This window comes from Oncorhynchus masou, chromosome 30 (genome assembly GCF_036934945.1).
Source record: "Oncorhynchus masou masou isolate Uvic2021 chromosome 30, UVic_Omas_1.1, whole genome shotgun sequence".
In the NCBI taxonomy this organism is placed as follows: domain Eukaryota; kingdom Metazoa; phylum Chordata; class Actinopteri; order Salmoniformes; family Salmonidae; genus Oncorhynchus; species Oncorhynchus masou.
The window spans coordinates 27,419,388-27,432,130 of NC_088241.1; the positions used below are offsets into that span (position 1 = coordinate 27,419,388).

General features: G+C 43.9%; 1 protein-coding gene across 1 annotated transcript in view; it reads left to right on the plus strand.

The window, feature by feature from the left end:
- The window catches only part of LOC135522463 (nuclear factor of activated T-cells, cytoplasmic 1-like), a 64,398-nt gene that overhangs the window by 13,661 nt on the left and 37,994 nt on the right, over positions 1-12,743 (plus strand). The window contains exons 4-6 of the mRNA XM_064948741.1: positions 3,261-3,463; positions 7,599-7,771; positions 9,105-9,245. Of these exons, the coding sequence (XP_064804813.1) occupies positions 3,261-3,463; positions 7,599-7,771; positions 9,105-9,245 (517 nt within the window). The remainder of the gene's footprint in view (positions 1-3,260; positions 3,464-7,598; positions 7,772-9,104; positions 9,246-12,743) is intronic.

Consider the following 12,743-nt stretch of genomic DNA (forward strand, 5'->3'; position numbering starts at 1 on the left):
TAGAAAACCAGATCGTTTTGTAATGATTGCTGCTGGTCTGTCCATTATTGAGACCCTTGGATAGCATACGTCTAGTTCTGTGCAGTACTGTGTTGAGAATCACCAACAGAGAGCTACTGCATGAGCAGGCATGAGCATAACTCAATATGTCGCACCAGCCAAATGATGCCTTCAGTTTGTAGATCTCCTCACCTCACTTGTTTTCACAGTCACCTGGTAAGTTTATCGTCAGTTTGTCTCACCAGAGCAAAATGAGCTCAGTCGTTCTTCACACTGTCTTCATAGATGCGTGCTGATTGTGTCTTCGGTTGGTCGTTCCCCTTTGTATTTGGCAGAGTGGGGTCCTAATTGTTGGTTGTTACCAAGTGTCAACATGTCCAACAAGGCAGACGAATTACTGTGGACACAAGATTTCCAATGACGTATTTTCTCTACCTTCACGTACTCCCCAATCCCTGACCCCTCGCAAAGGTAATTATAAATCCATTAATCAGATGATGTCATAGGTTACATGTGGTCTGTGTTTTGTTCTATGACTCAATCCGTTAAATAAACACGGAGTCGCTTATTCTGTTTGACTCGCTGTTTTCAGTCGGACACAGCCCTGCTGAACTTCCATAAGACTGATCTTTAAGAAGGTTTTTTTTTTAAATGATATACACTTTTATTGGGGAGATAATTGAGCAATTTGTGGGATTTTTTTCAGATGGACGTTGTTTGGTTAGACCTGTCTAGTGGAAGTGATTTTTTCTGTGACGGTCTCTGATGTGGTCAAGGACCTAGCTGTGTGAAGCATTTGAGGTCTGTCCATCGTTACCCAGTGTGAGATTTGCCTGTTGACTGTTCGGAGCGGGTCCCCAATTTTTGGAGGGTTTCTAGGTTTGGAGATTCTTCCAAGTCCACATTAAATGCGCACACGTACACACACACACACACACACACACACACACACACACACACACACACACACACACACACACACACACACACACACTTGAACAAACGTTGCCTGGGAGCTGGGAGGTCTAAAAATTTGGTAGCACCAGAAGTGGTCCATTGGGTTAGCAAATGGGCCTGGGTCAGGATTCTTACCCAAAAATATCTGGTAACATTCACCACATTGAGGAATGTGCACCTCTGCCAATTTCTCCTGAGGTTTAAGTAGTTTCCCCCTCTCCAAATGGGTTTCAACCATCCCCCATGCTGCTTTCTGCAGACAGTGTTTGTAGATGGTTGCAGTTGTTCTAGATCAGGGCTCTCCAACCCTGTTCCTGGAGAAATACCCTCCGCTAGGTTTTCGCTCCAACCCCAGTTGCAACTAACCTGGTTCAGCTTATCAACCAGCTAATTATTAGAACTAGATGCGCTAGAATAGGGTTTGAGTGAAAACATACAGGATGGTAAAGCTCTCCAGGAACAGAGTTGTAGAGCTCTCTTCCAGATGGTTGTCCTGGTTGTTTTATGGTTGTTCTAGATGGTTGTCCTGGTTGGTCTATGTTTGTTTTAGATGATTCTAGTTGTTCCAATGTTGGCTAAATGTTCAATGAACTGACAGGCATCGTCTTCTCACTTATCTCTTGTTTGGCTATTGGGGTCATTGGAGATCACACCGAGCAACGCTGTCTACTAAGTCTACTGCACTATCTAGAAGATGTAGTAACCATCTCTGTTTTTGTTGGTGTACTTGCTTTTATTGGGGAATCAGTAGCAGCTAAAGGTGGTCCGTGAGAGGAAGAGGGGAAGTGTAAAACTGTTTGAAGTGTTGGTTCCGATACAAGGGGCCTCTTTCATCTCTGTGTGACACCATCTCTGGTTCCGCTCCTGAGCTTCATAGGCCTTAATGGAAATCATAATGCAGGTTCATAAATGCCCAGAGGCCAAGGGGTTGTATGCTGGCAGCATGCTAGGCACAAGTATGTGAATGTTTTTTAACGGGAGTAATCTACTTGTAGAGAATAAGCTAGCCTTGCTTCACTGTGATCTGGTGTTTTCTTTGTGTGAAAGTCAAGCTATCCGTGTAAATGTGGCTAGCGGTTTTTCTTCTGTATTTTGCAAGCAAAAAGTAAGTAGCTGGAGTCTATCTCCTGCTTCTGTGGTGTGAGGCAGCTTAATATGACAGGACACTAGTCTATCGCAGGGCCGTATCCTCAATCGATCTCCTGAGGGCCAAGCAGAGACGCATCGGGACCCATTTTTACAGTCTTTGGTGTGACTCGGCCAGGGATCGAACTCCCACATTCCAATCTCAGGGCGGCACTATAACCACAAGGCCACTAAGTTTATGATTTCTTGGGACCAAACACGGAAGAATGTAGTCAACAATGTAGAACAAACAGACGACCTAAGAAATAGGAACAAATCGCTATAGAGTCATGAAATTTTGTTTCAAACGAGTGTGCGTGACTTTTGTCCAGAATTGATCTTTTCTCATAAACATTAGTATTTTGATATTTTGTGTACTAGACATTTATTGAGCACATGTGTGGAGCTACTAATCATCTAGGATTTATTGTTCTTGAGATATTGCTGATCACATTAAAAAGCAATTCTATAAAGGATTGCATTTAAAATACTTAATACGTATGGTGCACCAGCAGAAATATTCAAGGTAGATTGCCAAAATACTGTTTATGATTACCCCTTATGAATTCAACTCCATTTCTGACATGGAAATTAATGTTTACTAACGTTAGTCCATTGCCGAGGGGATCAAATCCTCATAAACATTGTGCATTCTACTCAGAGGCAGACTTTTAAATTATCATCTTGGTTTTCTATTTGGTCTCCAAAATGGTCACTTTCCATTGAGTCACTGTCGACTGCTATCCTCTCCTTGGGCACTTTTTTATGGTGCCTGTGAGGTTTTAATGAACAGTGAAGTGATGGGAAGCCAACCTCTCCATCAGCACTTGAGTCTGGCTGCCCAGAAGATCTCTACCCCAGACAGACTACCTCCAAAATATCAAAACCCTCTTTAACCCTCCCCTAAAGGGATGTACATTAACAAACCGCTCCCAAATTCAAAAAACAGAAGACACCAAGAATCTGGAAACGGGTCTCCAACCCAACCGAAACACAAATCCGACCAAAGGGCCTATTTTCTGAAACCTCCCCCCTAAAATCCTTTCATTAAAGGGCTTCTTAACTATCAGTAGCTGATGTGATGTTCAATCTCTATTTCCCCAAAATGACGGGTTGTTTATGAGGTGCTTTAAAACCTGACGTTGGGTCTCACCTGGATCTCTTTGTTCTCCCGCCAGCTCTACGGTTACATGGAGAGCGAGCCCCTTACCCTGCAGCTGTTCATCGGGACCGCAGACGACCGCCTCCTGCGACCGCACGCCTTCTACCAGGTCCACCGCATCACGGGCAAGACTGTCTCTACCGCCAGCCACGAGGCCCTGCAGTCCAACACCAAGGTGCTGGAGATCCCTCTGCTGCCCGAGAACAACATGAGAGCCATGTGAGTGCTTGTCCTTTCACTCCCCTGTCTTAACTTAACACTAGGAAAACTAGGCCTCGAAGGGACCCCACTTTGAAGCAACGAGCAAGCATTTTGACTGCAATATTCCAACAGTGTAATAAATGCTTTTCATATTTAATTATAATTTGGTTGTGTTTATGAAGGTCTTGGATAACATTAAAACACAGTAGCATTTTCATTTGTTTGTGTTACTGTAGGCCAGGGATACTCAACTAGATTTAGCCACAGGCAGATTTTTCCTTGAGCGGATGATCAAGGGACAGGTACATAATTACAAATAATATGTAGACTAATATGTAGACAAATTGACCGCAAGAAGCCCAAACAGATATAATATTTGACATAAACAGAATAATTTCAAACCTGGCTTACGTTTCTATACGATCGTGTCTTTCTATTGTGGGTGGGAACACTCGGGAACAGACTTCCAAAATTAAAATAACTTGGAGCTGATTATCTGATATTTTATTTTACCTTTTTTTTTTCCTCGCAAAACTTGGGCGAGGGCAAATAAAATCACCGGCTGGCTGCCCCTTGGGTAACCCTGCAGTAAGCTATCTGCTGCTGCACACTCTCACGTGGAGCACATGAAACAGCGGTTGTTCTTGGAGAGATATATATTTTGAGCGTATCACTTCAATTTTGAGTTTTCTGACAAATGTGTTTTGGAAACCTCAGAATCTGCTCTTTCTGATATTATATTGGATTCAAAACGTCTAACAAAATTCTAGCAACGGACTTATTTAGGAGGGGGGCCATGACTAACAATGGCAGAGGTGTTTCTATTTTAAATTAATATGCAGTCAAAAGGTTAAAAATGGTACCCTTGTAGTATTGGTACCCTTGCAGTATTTGCAATGATCACCAACTGTGTGTGTTGGAATTCAGGAAGAAAGACAACCATAGCATGCCTAATCCAGTGTAGTACATAATGTAGAGTCTAAAAGGAATAATGCCCATGAAATCCAATAGGCCCTATTTCTGTTGGTTTTCTACCCATTGTACCCAATCTGCCATGTGCATAAAAATATACAATTCCTGAAATCGCTGTGCAGTTTTAAACCACTCTCCAACTCCGGATATCCAGCAGGTCAGAAGGTTGTTCTCCGCAGGGTACCCAGGCAGCAGCTCCTGCCCTGGGGCTCTGTTCACGCCACAATTGGTCTGCTGTCCCGAGGCCCAGGACTTTCTCTGATGGAGAAGGCAGCTAAATCTCAACTCAACCCCGGTTATATAAGCTCCATCACCACCTACAGAACTGTAGCTTTATTCTCCTCTGTGTTTCATTGGTTTAATGTACTTTTTAGAAGACCTGATGTAGATTGAATGGGTTTAAATTAAGTTCAAGCGGATTTTAATATTTGTTTGGATATTGTGGGAGGTTACAAAGATATTTGGCAAGCACCATGAGATATCAGATCTCTTTGACTAGAAAATTAACTTTGTTGGTTTAACATGGTTCAACCTAAAATGCCTTTTGATTTCCAACAATGCTATGATGACCTTTTTTTAAATGTATCAAATCCAGACAGGGGATACTTTGTGGAGCTTCAGCCATTACACTTTACAGGGCACCACGGATAAATCTGATATTCGAGAAAACTATTCAGATGACGTCAGGTTTTCCCCTTTGTCGTCACCGTATAAGCTAGAGGGAGAGAGGCAGTGAACGTATAAGCTAGAGGGAGAGAGGCAGTGAACGTATAAGCTAGAGGGAGAGAGGCAGTGAACGTATAAGCTAGAGGGAGAGAGGCAGTGAACGTATAAGCTAGAGGGAGAGAGGCAGTGAACGTATAAGCTAGAGGGAGAGAGGCAGTGAACGTATAAGCTAGAGGGAGAGAGGCAGTGAACGTATATAGTAGAACTGAGCCTCGGGGTTGGGGGTAGAACAGTGTAGGCCAGGTTAGAGTCCATTAGGTCACATCACTGAAAACGTTTTAAAGTGTATCGCAGCCGAACAAGTAAATGAGCATTTCTTGGTCCAAGTAGTCCTTCCATGTTGCAGTCTGTTTTCATCTCTTTGGTGTCTAATGAACACAGCCCGTGTTTTCTCTCTCTTCTGGCTGTAAGGGCCAGGGTCTGTCTGAGGAGGGTTGGTCGCTGACGGAGTCTTTCCATTGAGCTGTTAACAGTCAGCCTGATAACACTCCGGCTAGCCCTTTGCTCTCAAGCCAGCTCTCTCTCGCTCACTCACTGTGTGGGACGTTACATAGACGGCACTGTAGACAACCGATGTCAGACTCCAGACACATATAAATCTATCTCTTTCTTCCCGTATTGTTGCCGATTAAGTTTTATCTGTTGTTTGGTATCCACCCATTGAAATGGATAGTAGCCAGTAGCTTCTGCTTTATTACACAACGTGTTGTCTTTGAGAATCTAGACAATTCTGGGCTACTTCTATACTATGCTTTCGAATCATGTGACATTCACTGAACACGTAGAGTTGGTGTTGGAAACAAAAGAAAATTTCAATCAACTAGTCCAAATGTGTCCGTTCAAATGTAAAATAAACCGTCAACATGCAAATCAATTATTTATTTTTTCGGCAACCCTTTCCTTCCACCTTTCCTGTGCAACTGACTAGGTATCCCCCTTTCCCTTTCCACCATCGCAGTCAGTGACTTAATTCTTTGCTGACACTGTTCCACCACAAGTGTAGGATACATCTTGGAGTGTTTTTTTATGACCAACAGTCGCCATTGCTGTCCCTACAGATCTTGACTTTGAGCTGACTTCAACATATCACTTTTGCAAGCCGTGATTGGCTGCTCCACACCATAGTTCATGAGGAGAGACACTAATGTTAATTCCAACAGTCGTTTGACAGTCAAATAGAGCATGGCACACTACCTCTAATGTGTTTGTTTTAAAACCATAACTGTATGATTGAACACTTTCATCAGGCATTATCCACTAAAGAAACCTGTTGAAATTTTTCTTTCTCAAAAAAAAAGAATCACATTCAGATAGACCAAAATGAAGGGGGAAAATGGATTTGTGTAAAACTTGACATTTAACATGTTCCAAGAATTCCACCCAAAAAGCTTCAGTGTAAAAATAATTGAAATGCCAAGCCATATCCCATATGTCATTTCCTGACTTTTTTTTACCAGCAACGTTTTGGTTTTAGTTTAATTTCTTGAAAGACCAGTCTGAAAAGTGATGCCTTTTTTTCCCCCTAAAGTAAATCCTCCCGCAAAAAAAAAATATTCAATAAAATAAAATAAATAAAGACAGCATAGGAAAAGCTCAATGTGACATTGGTTAGTAAGGTTGAAACCGTAAATGTTTGAAATGATAAAAGTATGAACAGTGTAGAGGGAGCATATTTTTTGGGGGGAGGAAAGGCAGAGGGTTATGAAGTGGCTGTGAGAATGCAAGCGGCAGCCAATGGGCTTTTCCTCTGGAGGAGACAGTGGAGAGACCAATGGCCTGGGCCGTGTTCATTAGGCACCAAATAGACGATAAACTGAGTGAAACAGTTGCAAATCGCTTTAAAGCGTGTTCTGTTACTTGCCCTAATGAACACTGCCCTGAAGATTGCTCCAGAGAGCTGTATTCTGGGGCACCAGGAACATTATAAGTCACATCAAAAAATGGAATGTTGTTCTAAGAAGAACGTAGCTACAGATGGGGTAGCGACTCAGTAGTGTTCTTACGGGACTTCCGATATCTGTGACCCGGAACTTTAGACGAGACGTCTAAGAGTAGAGTCAGTTTTGCCTTTTAGATCATAATTAATCATATTATATGCACTCTTACCTTGGGAGAGGCTTTGCGGATCTGGCGCTAGTCTCTTTGATCAAATAGAGCTCCAGGACTTGTTCGTGACAGTGAACATATTGTACATCTGCATTATAGATAGTCACTGTGGTCTAATGATGATGTCCTAATAACAGCAGACTGTACTTGTGATGTTTATGTGATATGATGATACAGTATGATGCAGTATATTCCATCTGTAATGTATGTCTCGATATAGTCCCATGATCGTGGCCTGTAATAAACTCTGGATTCTTGAGACAAGCCGTAGCATAGTGCTCCTACAGACAGTATATTGCTTAGTAGCACTATTCTGATGCTAAAATGGATCCTCTCCCCTGTGTGACAGCATTGACTGTGCAGGGATCCTGAAGCTGCGGAACTCTGACATCGAGCTGCGTAAGGGCGAGACGGACATCGGGCGCAAAAACACGCGCGTGAGGATGGTGTTCCGTGTGCACATCAACCAGCCCAATGGCAGGACCATCTCCCTACAGGCCTCCTCCAACCCCATTGAGTGCTGTGAGTATACACGCACATGTGCACACACACACACACACACACACACATATACACACACATGGACTTACCATCGCACACACACACACATACACCCCCACACACAAACACAGCCACAAACACACACACACACACAAAATGACTGTTCCTTATGAACACACATATCCACAGGTGCACACACACAAACCCAATAACACTCTCTTAGCACGGAAATCAGTATGAGGTGGCCTTTTGGACCCAATTCAAATCTTTATATGATGAAAGCTATTTGCCAAGTCATTGAATGCATTGTACTTTAATTGTTAACTGTGAGGTCAGACACATATGTTATTTATCCCTCAGTGCATTTTATGACTTTATGCCTAACTTATTGTGGTGAGGCTACCCTATTATCACAGGTTTATGAAGGGTCATTTCCCAGCCCTAGATCTGGCGGGGTTGGAAGAGTGTATGGAAACCGCTAACTATGTCAATCAGTTGTGTGTGTGTGTGTGTGTGTGTGTGTGTGTGTGTGTGTGTGTGTGTGTGTGTGTGTGTGTGTGTGTGTGTGTGTGTGTGTGTGTGTGTGTGTGTGTGTGTGTGTGCGCGCGCACGGTCATGTCCATCCTGAGGAGATAGACTGTGTGTGGTAGATGGTAGGAATGTGCCAGTCTTGTAGTTTATAATCCAAGGTTGATGATGGCACATTTTTGATTGGTGCCTACATTATTATTTTTTTTTACAATGTTCTGATGGATCATTATTACAGATGAATGAATCAAGTACATTTCACAGTGATGTAATGACGGAGCATTGTGTGTCTGGCTGTGAACATGGTCTTGATAACCAAGAACCCCGAAGTACATTGATAAAAGCAGAGACAGGTGGTGTTTAATGCATGTCCAAAGTATGACTCGTTATTTGGCTTGTTCCTCCCTGAGTGAATATGAAAAATAATGAATCTAGAAAGTAGAAAAGCTGATTGTTTTCATCCCATTTTTATATATTTGACAGTAAAAACAATAAAACATCTGTTGTCTGAATATCAGAAAATGGCCAGTGGTGTTTAAAAGCCATTTGTAAACTGATAAGGCGGTTGCTAACCAACTCCTGCTGTGACATGGCAGAGTTGGGGAGGTAGGGGATCTGGAGGACCGGGGGCAGATGGGGAGTGGGTAAGAAAAGTCTCAGCAATATAGAGTGCTGTTGTATATGTAGTATAAAGTGTATGTCCGCTCGCTGTTTTTCTTTTTTTCGTCCAGCTATTGTGCCAAGTTGGATGTGAATTAACACTCTCTCCTCGTGTCTGTCTGTCTGCCTGCCTGCCTGTCTGTCTCTCTGTCTGTCCCTCTTCCAGCCCAGCGTTCGGCCCAGGAGCTTCCCCTGATTGAGAAGCAGAGCCTGGACAGCTACCCCGCCACGGGGGGAAAGAAGATCCTCCTGAGTGGACACAACTTTCTGCCAGACTCCAAGGTGGTGTTCATGGAGAAGGCCCAAGGTGAGTTAGGACGCAACCAGAGCAGCTACACACTCTATCACTATCTCTCTCTATCGCTCTCTATATATCTGTCTTCCTCTCACACTTTTCCTTGATATCTCACTTTTAATTTATCCCTCTGTCTGTCTCTCTCTCTCTCTCTCTCTCTCTCTCTCTCTCTCTCTCTCTCTCTCTCTCTCTCTCTCTCTCTCTCTCCCTTCATTGCGTTCCCTCGGTTCTCCTCCCGTCAAAATAGAGCAGGGTCTGCCAGAGAGCCACATGTGGTGTGCATTAAGGAGCTATATTTTTTAACCGAACCGTATTTACATTTGTAGAAGTTTCCATTGCCTGTATAGTGGCGCTCGCCACAAGTTAAGGAAGGAATCACAAGCGGGGCATGTGCAACCTCTCTTTCTTTCTTTGCTTCTCTCTCTCTCTTTCACGTATTTCAAGTTACCTTCGTACAGATGTAGGATCTTAATTTGAGACAGTTTGCTACAACAGGAAAATAATCCTGCAGCAACAGGATTATAATTAATTGACATTTTAGTAGGGGTTGATACATTTTTTGTAAGGGCAAATAGGAAATGACAAACTCCTGCAACAACTGCATGATCAAATTAAGACATGGCATCTGTACCTCTGTCCCACCATTTATCCTGTATTCTCTCTCTATCTCTCTCCCTCTCTCCCTCTCTCTCTGTCTCTCCATCTCACACTCATTATCTCTCTCTCATGCTGCCACATACACATGCACACACACACACTGTCTCCCCCCTCCTGCGGTGTGATTTGTTATTACTTGTTACTTGCATTTCAAATTTTTCCCATTCATTTCCTCTTTGTGTGGGAGGGAGAGGAGAGATGACTATGTGAAGACACTGGTGATCAAGTTTACAAACAGTCATTTCCTTGATTGGGTCCAGTGAATCAAAGGCAACTGTACTGGCCAAGTATGGCCTGTGTAAACACATGTGATGACGATGATGATGATGATCATGAGGAGATAGTGGATAGTGGTAGACATTTTCCTAGGAAAGAGGAAAATCCTACCTTTTCTTCATTTTAGGTATAGGTTTATATAGATATACTGTCTGTGGTGTTTTTTTAGCATTTGTCAACTGATATTTACTGCTCATGTTTGAAGACGTTTGTTCTGTAAGAAGAGAGAGTTATATTTGAGAGGTTTTCATAATATCTTCATTTACCCTCGTAGGAATGATTTGGAGTTGCTAGACAAGCTATAGAGGAGGGGCTATTCAGAAAGACGACTATAGGTACATTCCAACTCCAGGATAACTCAGTAGACTGGTACAAGACTTGAAGCATCAGCCCTGACACGTCATTATGTCCTGAGAGGGTGTCTGTTTTCTATTGGGTGAAGATGGCAGGCTCTAGGACTCTGCAGCTGCTTTATCAGCTCTGAGCGAGGTATTTGCTTCTGTTCTTTTGGAGAGGATTTCCCCACGCCTGGTATTATTGGCCTTGGAGTCTCCCTGTCATGAACACCCCTGCTGCCAAAAGTAACTTCTCCCCCATCCCCATATCCTCCCACTCCCGAAACCCCTTCATCAACCCCTTACCCTTCCACAGCTGTGTCATTGTCTCTCTCGCCCTGATGGCTGGCTCACCCCTCAGCCCCTTAGAGCCCACCGGGTTGAGGGGGGATTGACTTGTTAATATGCCCAGGACTAACTCCTCATGAAGGTGGATCCCTGAAGAGAGGGAAAGAGAGGGAAGAGAGGGAAGAGAGGGGAAGAGAGGACGAGAGGGTGAAGAGAGGGGACAAGAGGGAAGAGAGGGGAAGAGAGGGAAGAGAGCGGAAGAGAGGGAAGAGAGGGGAAGAGAGGGGAAGAGAGGGAAGAGAGGGAAGAGAGGGAAGAGAGGGAAGAGAGGGAAGAGAGGGGAAGAGAGGGAAGAGAGCGGAAGAGAGGGAAGAGAGGGGAAGAGAGGGGAAGAGAGGGAAGAGAGGGAAGAGAGGGAAGAGAGGGGAAGAGAGGGAAGAGAGGGGAAGAGAGGGAAGAGAGCGGAAGAGAGGGGAAGAGAGGGAAGAGAGGGAAGAGAGGGAAGAGAGGGGAAGAGAGAGAAGAGAGGGGAAGAGAGGGGGAAGAGAGCGGAAGAGAGGGGAAGAGAGGGAAGAGAGGGGAAGAGAGGTAAGAGAGGGGAAGAGAGGGGAAGAGAGGGAAGAGAGGGAAGAGAGGGAAGAGATGGAAGAGAGGGGAAGAGAGGGAAGAGAGGGAAGAGAGGGGAAGAGAGGGAAGAGAGGGGAAGAGAGGGTGAAGAGGGGAAGAGAGCGGAAGAGAGGGAAGAGAGGGAAGAGAGGGGAAGAGAGGGGAAGAGAGGGAAGCCCTGTCTAGTCCAGAACCCATTTTACACCCTTCACCTTTTATCCCCTTGCCTTTTCCCCCCTCCTACTCCTTCTGCTCTCTACCAGCCCTGTCCTCACTATCTTTCTCTCTACTCGTCGGCCCGTTAAAGCAATTAGCCAATGTGGTTTGGAGTTCTGTGCTCCAGGGATCCCCACACGGCTGCCTGCTATCGACAATTTTAGTGGCTTGTTTTCCTTCTCAGTGGTGTCAAGGGAGTGAGACTTCTGAGAAGGTGCACAAAGTGAGGGATTTCTTTTCATGCCCCCCTCCTTTCTCCCTGACCCTGTCTCAGTGTCTCGTCTGCTTTGTCTGCTCTTATGTAAACAATAAAGGACCCAGTACTTCCAAGGGTCTCCCAGCTCAAAGCTCATTATCACAGTACGACACGCACACTGACACTGACACTGACACTGACAAACACACACTGACACACACACACTGACACACACACACACACACACACACACACACACACACACACACACACACACACACACACACACACACACACACACACACAAACAGAAACCTTTGTATAATAGTCACTTCACAGGGGTTGATACATCTGTAGAAATGTTCTTATACTCTATTTAAATGTTTTCTGTAGAATGAAATCTTGGCATTTTGATCACATAATATTGCAGTTTGAGAAGCGTTTTTGAGTTTGGAAAATCTCTTATTGTTGATTTAGGTCGGGAAGACTAAAGAGGAAAAAAATGGAAAAGCTATCCAATGAAATATATTCATATTAAAGTTGTATGCCGTAAATCGGGTTTTATATTACACTGGAAAAAGTTCACGAGTCAAATTCATAGCCTTACACTAATTACACATGCGCGCACAGACACACACACACACTATAGCCATCACTGCTTGTGTTCCAGTGGTGACATCCATTACTGCTGCAGTGATTAAAGGTGAGGAGAGCTGCTCATTTTCTAGAATGTGCTCCAATAAGCACCGCCCGGAAAATTCCAAAGAGCTATTCTTCAAACGCTACAAAAGACCAATAGACAGGACTTAACTTGACCTAACTTGAGCTTTCTATGCCAAACTATGGAATGATACTGTTTTCCATTGCTAAACAGAGAGGCCACCTCCTTCATGCTGTATATCAATGCCCATATTTGATATTTTGCCATTTCCTTTG